The 9,429-nt window shown below is 37.2% G+C and overlaps 1 protein-coding gene across 1 annotated transcript in view; it reads right to left on the bottom strand.

The window, feature by feature from the left end:
* The window catches only part of LOC106871200 (E3 ubiquitin-protein ligase HUWE1), an 89,516-nt gene that overhangs the window by 27,417 nt on the left and 52,670 nt on the right, over positions 1–9,429 (bottom strand). Inside the window, exons 39-49 of the mRNA XM_052975961.1 lie at positions 9,240–9,247; positions 8,817–9,089; positions 7,872–8,112; positions 7,261–7,447; positions 6,725–6,916; positions 6,085–6,200; positions 5,102–5,305; positions 3,537–4,092; positions 2,629–2,768; positions 484–583; positions 112–258 (exon numbers count right to left, since the gene is read on the bottom strand). Coding sequence (XP_052831921.1) covers positions 112–258; positions 484–583; positions 2,629–2,768; positions 3,537–4,092; positions 5,102–5,305; positions 6,085–6,200; positions 6,725–6,916; positions 7,261–7,447; positions 7,872–8,112; positions 8,817–9,089; positions 9,240–9,247 — 2,164 coding nt within the window. The remainder of the gene's footprint in view (positions 1–111; positions 259–483; positions 584–2,628; positions 2,769–3,536; positions 4,093–5,101; positions 5,306–6,084; positions 6,201–6,724; positions 6,917–7,260; positions 7,448–7,871; positions 8,113–8,816; positions 9,090–9,239; positions 9,248–9,429) is intronic.

Here is a 9,429-nt window from a genome sequence, read left to right as displayed (position 1 = left end):
GAGGTGGGAGGGGAGGGGAAAGTGGGGGGAAGCTGATTGGGTGAGTAGGGAGGAACGGGGGGGGGGGCGTGCTACAAAGGTAAACACAATTAACCCAAGCTTTTGACTAACCTTCATTATTTTCAGCATCCTCACCTTCAGAACTCTCCTGACTTATCATCTGAGAATCATGCCTGTCTATTTCTTCCTGCTCAACATCGACATCAATAATAACATCTGGAGACTCGTCATCATTGTGAGCCGACAAGGGTTCTTCAGCTGAAACAGACAGGCAGGTTACTCCAGAAACAGGTCTCATAAGCCAAGCTCCAACATTACTAATCCTAGCCTAATTACAAGTCCCTCCGCTAGCCCAGCCCACCGACGACTACAATGGAAACCCCATAGAAATGGCCATTGTTCAATGGCACAGAGTTTTTATAAAACACTGACTAAATAAAGATTCACCTAAACTTCCCTCTCGGCAGAAAAAGAAACACTTACCTGTTTCCATGATTATTTCACTAATGACTTGCTGTTCAGGATCGCGACCTGAATCCCTTTGAAATAACTCGTCTATTACATGGTCTAAGTTACTGTGAGCCTGAAGAAAGACAATATTTCATAAACCAACAGGGGAGAGAGAGAGAGAGAGAGAGAGAGAGAGATAGAGAGAGAAAGAGAAAGCATGAAAGAGAAAGAAAGAGAGCGAAAGAGAAAGAGAGAGCAACAAATATTTATTTAAAATATCTAACAGATGTTTACAGATTATTTCCAAATTCTACAGTAAATTTATGTATGTAGCTGACAATGAATAAAACTACCAAATATCTTCGTAAATTATTGGATCTATAGAACTAAATATTAATGTCTTTGGGTGGGCTCTGAAACTTCATTGCTAAAACTGACTACATACAGCAAAGCAAACAGGATATAACTAATCTGTTAACATGCATGACAAACAGCCATGAAGAACCTTTGTCCAAAGCTATTTTGATACGTTGATTTCAGATGGCCAAGTCTGCATCATTGAATCTATTTGTTTTTACAGTTTTCCTTGACTGCATGGGTTAGATGAATATATTATCGAGGTAAAAGCACCCAGTACACTCTGTAAAGTGGTTGGTGTTAGGAAGGGTATCCAGTTGCAGAAACTATGCCAAAACATAGATCCTGAAATGCCCTTCAGCCAGTCATCTGTTAAACCGTCCAACCCATGCCAGCATGAAAAATGGACGTTAAATGATGATATATATGTATATACCTACATACATAGACCCAAAGATTAAGCATAACATTGCAAGCTGTTGAAGCATAAATTTTAGTGTTGCTGTTTCAGCTTAGTTAGAAACTGGGCACAAGAACAACTGGTGACCATGTGGTTTTGAGTTCAGCCCCACTGTCTGGTAACCTGATCAAATATCTTCTACTGTGACCTCAGGCCAACCGAAACCCTGTGAGTGAATTTGAGACAGGGAAACTGAAAGAAGTTTTGTGCGTGTGTGTGTGAATATATATATATATATATATATATGCAGTACGTGAGAAGACTCGGCAAGGCAAGTGAGAGCATAATCTATGATCTCTGCCAGAAGTGTAGCCAGCTCACTAATCCGTATCTTTACTTCATTGGACACTAAAAACCCTGCTTGCGAAGACCTGTTGAGGCAAGTGAATTTGGAATTTGAAATCTGAAATCGAACCGAATCCGACGACTGGCACCCGTGGGTGATATAATTTTAAGAAGGCTGAATAGTAACAGTTTTTTAAAACAGTCATTAAGGTAGCAATTGCTAATGAAGACATCAAAGTCCCAAAAAGCTTTTAATGGTCAGTAAACAGCTCTAATTTTATAAAGTAGATGAGATAGTACCTATAATAACAGTCAGGTATACTAGAGTGATCCAGAGAAGGTACTTTGGTCAATGATAAATCAGAAGGAAATAATTAGACAAGAAAAATAAGATTACATTATTTAAAAATTGAAAAAGAAAAAGAAAAAAAAAACAAATTCTTCACTGTTTGTGTTATAAATCATTTTGAAAGACCTGTAAAAATTGACTGGAAGAGACTTATGACAATATAAAACAACATAACATTGAGAAAATATTAAACATAAATATACTCAATTTTTTAAAAAATATTTCTGAGAAATTACATGGAAAGCAGTTTAAATCCAGGTCGACACTGAACAAATCTATCACATTAGGTATTACAGTAAATGGCTAGCTATGGTCCATAGATTCACTCACTGCTCCAGATATACCAATGTTTTGTTGATTACTTTGTGACTGACAACAAGCAGTGATTGCCTCAATAAACTAGACATTTTTAATTAGAAATAGTTTCAAGATGATATTCTTCAATAAAGAATTGCTTCGTATACAAAACTATTATCTGTAGTTAAGGGCAGTGAAGTTTTGAGTGGATATATCTGATTTCCACAGTGGTAATTTAATAATAATTCACACAAGTTTTGTGTTTGCATACAGAAACAAAGAAAAAGTACTCAACACATGTACTAGACTATATATATAGTTCTTCAAGTGAGTTATGACTCCATATATATATACACAAACTTCAGAAAGCTGCAGTTACAACAAAGTGAATCAGCTTCTCATGAAGACACACACACACAATTTGATTTACCTGTAGCTCACTATCAACAGACTCGGCAGCAGTAACGGTTGATTCTGTGATGATATCCGATTGGTCTGCAGCTGCATCTTCCAATTCTAAAGTACTAGAATTTTGTTGATTATCTCCTCCTAAAAGGGAACCAAAAAAGCCTATTTCACTATTACAGCCATTGAGAAAAACCAAAAGACATTGGCACTGCCATATATCAAATGCAGAAAGCAGGTCAGAAATTCTAAATAAATAAATAAATATCAAAAGACAACAGAACCAGTAATTTTCTAGCATCACAGGAAACAAAATCGTGTTGCCATTTGTTTTGAAATCAACTTTTACAATCGGTAAACAATTATCTTAAATGCTTTAAAAAAAAAAAAAATGCAAATTTCCAGACATTGGTGCAGGAATATGACATAAGCCTGCTGTCAGCATCATCATTGTCTTCATAATTTTGCCATCTACTTTCCAAATGATTGCATGAATCAGTTGAAGCCACAGGAACTAAATTTTCCCAATAAAAACCAAAAGCAGGATAGGACACACCAAGCTAAGTAAAAAATCAGTCTTCTACACATACAGGTTTGTCCTTTCAGATGCCAGTGCCACATAAAAAGCACCTGTGCCAGTGTGGTGTAAACACACCCATGCCATTGGCACGTAAAAATCACCCACCACACTTAAGTGATTGGTGCTAGGAAGGGCATCCAGCCATAGAAACCATACTTCAACAGACAGTTGGAGTCTGGACAGCTTCATGTCAAACCGTCCAACCCATGCCAGCATGTAAAACATTAAACGATGATGATGATGATATATATCACAAAAAAAATATATATATATAAATAAACTAAATATGTTGCAATATTCACAATAAGGAGTTCAAAAGAGAGACGTATTCACATGCAAAGGTTACTACTTACCCTCCACATTGTTAGCAAGTGTTTCTACAAAGGAATTTACTTCTCGGCTAATTCCCTGGTTTTTAGATCTAGATTTAGTAGAAAGTGCCTGTGGCTGGTTCACAATTCTAGACAATGTTTCCAAAGGTTTCAATGTGGCATTGATGGTGGATGCCATGTAAGGGCTGGAGAGGTCAAGGCTGTGCGGTACGCGGGCAAGGTCGTTCACTAAACCTCGTTTAATCAACGTCTTCACCACAACATTCATGAGGTTTTGCTGACCTTTAAATACTTGATTTGGTACCTGACCAGGTGTAGGGCAAGATTCAATCATTGTGCTGATAATGCCTGTTAAGGCTTGAATACGAAAGTGTTTCTCGGAACTTTCAGGAAGATTCAGAGCCCTCTGCAAGGCTGCTTTTACTTCAATAGCTAACTGGGTCTGAGCGTCAGGGCAATGATTGCATGAGGCAATGCTGGCAATTAAAACCCTTGATAATGCTGGACAGTCACGGTCTCCAGATGTTTGGCAGGGGGGTAACAACTGGTCAAGAACAAACGCCAACATGTTGCAATTCTGAAAGAGTTTTAGAAATTCATTATTTAAACAAGTGAAAAATTTTCCAAAAGAGAGAGAGACAGAGACAGAAAGAGGGAGAGACAGAGAGACAGAGAGACACAGAAAGTTTTTAATCAGTCTCCCAAGTTTTGGAAAAACAAATTTCTTCTTCACAAATGCACAAGAATGAAGCTTTTGAAGAGTCAACAAATGGGTGAAGAAATTAAAAAAAAAAAACGCTAATAAAATTTGAGAAAAATCTTGCATTACAAAAACAAGAAACCTGACTTGTTAACACATATTTTAACCATCAACGTTGTCTTCAATAAAATTCCAACTCATCAGCTATTTTATTTAATTTCTATCCTCCATTTGGTGAAACAATAGTCTTGGGTTCCAATGGATTGACCACAAATTCACAGCGTCTCTCATGGTTAGACAAGAGAGTAAGTTAAACAGTTTAAATACTACATGTAACTTTTTTTCACTAAGCCAACCAATTAACTAGTAACTTGTTAATCTGTGCTTATGTGGGTAGCCTGGTGGTTAGGGTGTTGCACTCGGAATTGCAAGGTCAGTTTTGATTCCCAGGTTGGCAAAGCACTGGGTTCTACAGCACAAACACTTCATTTCACACTGCTCTCCTCCACTCAATTGTGGACGGGAAGCCATGCAATGAACTGGTTTTCTGTTCGGAAGGGAGGAATGCTGGCCACAACATCTGTTAGTCTAGTTGGTACAGTGACACACACAGTTTATGGCCTTTCAAAGTTTTCTCATAAAGCAAAAACCTGAAGTTGCAGTAGACCAAACCCCTCAGCTAAGTATTATATCAACAGGTGCTTGGAACTGTCTACGTCCACCTTGTTAGAACTAAGCACTTGTATCAAATGATTAAGCGTTCAACAAGACAGTAGTCTAATCCCAAAGAGGCAACAGACCAGAAATAGCGAAGATTTGCCACCAGTGCCTGAATAATTTCAGTAAAATAAAATCTCTGAGTAAATCCAATTGTTTGAAGACTCACCTCAGTAATAAGTTCACTTTGACCAGCAGTGTACTTGTGTTCTGTTATCAACTGAGTGCATGCACTGTAGGATTTCACAATTTCTGACAACAGGCGCAGAATGGCCGACTTGGGAAGCAATGGCTTCTGCCCTTGGTCATCAGCAACTGGTTTCTGTTCTTTCCCAGGTTCACTTGCATCTTTCTCGGGGACATCAGGAACAGGCTACAAAAGAAAATTTACAAACATTAAATGAATATTAAATGGTGGACAAATGTTTTTAACAGAATGGCAGCTGTGAAACAGATTTCACCTTAAAGTCCCTCTATTATACTGAAACAATGCAGGAACATCTATAGAGCTGTTCTACCTGCTAGAAATAGCAGCCGGTACAGTTTGAAACTAATATGGTTATTGAAGGTTTGTGGTGCAGTGGTTAGGATGTTGCACTCACAATCGCTAGATCTTGGGTTCGATTCCCAGACTGTTCAGCACATCGTGTTCTTGAGCAAAGCACTTCATTTCATGTTGCTCTAGTCCAGTCAGCTGTTAATGGGGAACCTTGTGACAAATTGGTGTACAAAGGTGAAACGGTGACTTAGGAAAATCACCTGAATGGAGGTCTCACGAGCCATGTTCTGTATTTAGCGACTGAAAGGATACAACCCATACTGAGTGCTTTTTACATGGCACTAGCACAGGCGAGGTTAGTTTTGGCAAGGTTTTGACAGCTGGATGCCCTTCCGAACGCCAACTACTTTACAGTGTGGACTGGATGCTTTTTAAGTGGCACCTGCACTGACAGGGTCACCAAGCAACTTGCAAGACAAAAATCATGTATTATTACAAAACTGAGATTTTGATGTAATTGTTTATTTTTAGAATGATATTGACAGGTAAGCATTGAGAAGCTGGATCTAGCCAGTTTGAACCATAAAAACAAGTAGAATATTTGGGCCAGACATGGCCGGTTTAAATACTAAGGAGTTAAATCAGTTCCTTACCATTGGAGCAAGGCTAACCGCATTCTGTTCCATCAGAGGTGGTTCGGCATTCAAACTGTTGGATGACAAGTCTGTGGCTAATTCCTGGGTGGCAGAAGGAACCTGACCAGTTGGTCCTGAAATAAAATTCCAAAATAATTTCAGTCAAATAAGTTTCTATGGAAACAAAATCTGAAAGCGAGAGAGAGTAAATAGCGTGAGTGTGAGTCGAGTATAGTCTATGCTATATGGATTATTCTGAATTTGGAAATTTGTAACAAATTCTAATAAACCTTTGTAAATTCAACCTTTCAGATTCGAGTTAGATTACAGCAAGTAGAATCACTGGGTCTTGGCTGAGACTTTGAAAATCTCAATGAGGGTTTGGTTGAAAGTGCCTGTCCTCATTGCTTTTAGCTATATCTACTACAGCTCTTTTGTCCTAGCCACCAAACAGATGAATACACTTTTGCAGGCAGAGGAATGACTCAGGGCCAATAGCCAAATCAGTCCACACGTGCCATTAGTTCAATAAACCTCCACAAGTCAGCAAGGTTTGGACACTGACCGGATATGTGCAGGATGGAGTCATTGTTCTGCATGCATCTCACATAGGAATGGCTGAACACATGAATAACGAAGATTAAAAAATGCTACTTACTGTCCAGGTCTTCTGTGCTAGAGGCTGACTGAGAAGAAGAACTTTGGGAATGGCATAGAATCAATGCATTTAGTAGCTCAGCTACCACCTGTTTCACGACGCGTTTCACTGGTGTTATAGTTGACGATTGTATCGGGACAAATTTCACCATCTGGGGTGTATTCAGAGCAGCTGATCTGGCTTCATCTTCATCTGAAATTCATATTAAATGGAGGAAAATTAGATTTCTTACTTTTTTTCCTTAGGTCCAAAGCCATGGAGACTATTTCAGGGCAACATTCCTCAAAGTTTTTTAAACCTTTAGCATTCAGATTACTTTGTTATGGATAAGCCTTATTTATTCAAATTGCTTCAAATTAATGAGATATTTATTATCTTATGGCTTTGAGATTTCAATGATATGATTGTATATTTTTAGAACGGTATTGTAGAGCAGGTGTGAGAAGCTTGATCTGGCCAGTTTAAATGCTAAAAGGTTAATTAACAAACAAAACAAAAAAGAAAAACAATAGCTAAAGCTAGAATAGGCTGCTCACCTCTTTTGGATGGGGGTGGTAAAGCAATACGGAGAGTCTGTTGTGCGATGGCTACAAAAACTTCTGGGCAGCGACAAGCTGCGGGGCCAAGGATTCGTAATACGTAATGCATTTCTTTAGCACCAGGACTGCTTTGGGCTATTCCACTGATAGGAGATCCAACACCCATCGATGCCATTTTTATCACCTACAAAGAGAAACACAGAAACATGTAGCTTCTCGTGCAAAACGTTGTTAAGCTCAAAGTTTACAAGGAAAACAAACTATTTTAACTGATCTTTTAAGGAATATTAAATTGATGTTACGATATTAGCAGTGGTTTTATTGTACATCAAATAATGTTTAACTGCCATGAATTGGTTCTATATTATGACTAAAACAAACGTGTTTGTAAATAGGAGCTTACATTTGAATTATTAAAAAGCCATTATAAACCGACAAAATGTGAAGTAGATCCAAGTCTATATTTTTCAGATAAGGAATTTATATTATGTACACAGTTTGTTCCAGAGAGAGAGAAAGAGAGAAATGAACAGTAAAAAAAATTTCTTTTTTCCTCAGGGGAAAAAACCATTTTTTGAAATGAAGCAAATATCAAAAAGCTAGCTCACCTTCTCCATGCTGTATTTAAGAGCTGACAACTCTTCGAGAATATGTCTAAAGATGAGGGTTACCAAGGATGTGAAGCCTTGGAACAATACTGGCTGTCGTAAATGGAGCAAAAGTTTTGGCCCACCAAGTTCAGAAAACATCATGGCATATTTATGTTCACGGGTTAGACGGAGGATTAAGCGCAATGCTGCACTTAAAGTGTTGGAACCAATCTGTACAGACAACAAGCTCACCATTGATCTAAAGAAATGCGAAAGTGTTATGAAATGATATGCAATATCAAATTTTAAAAATACTGTTTGCAACAGAAAATTACATAAATTACATTTATCAATAATGCATCTGCAAATAAAAAATAAATCAAGTAATTAAAGTGATGCAAGCTTTATTTTTTTATTCCATACCGAAAGCCAACTTTACTTAAGATATTAGAACTACCTCAAAATTTATGTGATTAAAAAGGAAAGTTAGAAAACCATTTAAACAATTTATAAATAAATATAAAACTATAAAGTTCATCCATGCTCAGAGAATAAAATTAATTCTTTTTTTTACAAAAGATGCTTACAGAATAATATCTAAAAGAGAATGGAAATTGGAATAATGGGGGGATAATACAATTTTGAGGAAGTTTGACAAGAAGTATGAAAGATAAAGATTTCATCAAGATGGCAAGATGTACTAAATCCTATAAAGTAGGATTTAGTACACAGCAGAAAAGGTAAACAAATCAAACACTATAAATGGTTTGATAATCAAGCTTTAACAAGCCCTTCTCTGAATAGATAGTGTAGCCATTATTAGAAAATAAGTGTTTAATCACACACAAAAACTGATTAAGAACAGTGGTGACTTCAACAAGACTTTTGGTTATGATTTCTTGTCAGCAATAACAAAATTCAAGAATTCAAATTTGACAGCAGTTCTTAGAAAAGTATACTCACACAATGACCTTTGAACAACTCTCCTCAGTGAGTCCATGGATGACCACTTCTTGTTTCGTCTCTTCAGAAATAGCTGGTAAGGGTGGCGGTGGGGGAGAGACTGGGGCGCCAGCTGATGTGTTGCTGCTAGTAGTAGTGGCAGTAGTACTGCTTATTGCTGCTACGGCACTGGTATTACTGGGGGTGCCAAGATTAGTAGTAGAAGATTCTTGAGAAACCTCAGAGGCAGCTGCAAAATGAAGAGATTTTTTTTTTTTTTTTTTAAATATAAGTCTTTACAAACACACGAAACAACAATTTGGGGTGGGAGTGGACACTACCCCAGTGTTTGACTGATCATCATCCTTTAACGTCCATTTTCCATGCTGGCATGGGTTGGATGGTTTGACAGGAGATGACCAGTTGAAGAGTTATTTAATCAACCTCAAATGCTAATTTCACTTAATATGAAAATTCCTTATAAAAAATTTTAATTACAAAGTATTTGTTTAATTTCACTAAACAGTTTCATTTTAATTATAAAAACCATCAATTATTGCATACAAACACCCAATTATATATTTGAATTATGTGATATTTTGGCAATTAGAAGTTATTAACTTCATTAATGTTA

The sequence above is a fragment of the Octopus bimaculoides genome, chromosome 23 (assembly GCF_001194135.2).
Source record: "Octopus bimaculoides isolate UCB-OBI-ISO-001 chromosome 23, ASM119413v2, whole genome shotgun sequence".
NCBI lineage: Eukaryota > Metazoa > Mollusca > Cephalopoda > Octopoda > Octopodidae > Octopus > Octopus bimaculoides.
Note: the sequence above shows the minus strand (reverse complement) of the source record. Positions and strands in the feature narration are given on the sequence as shown.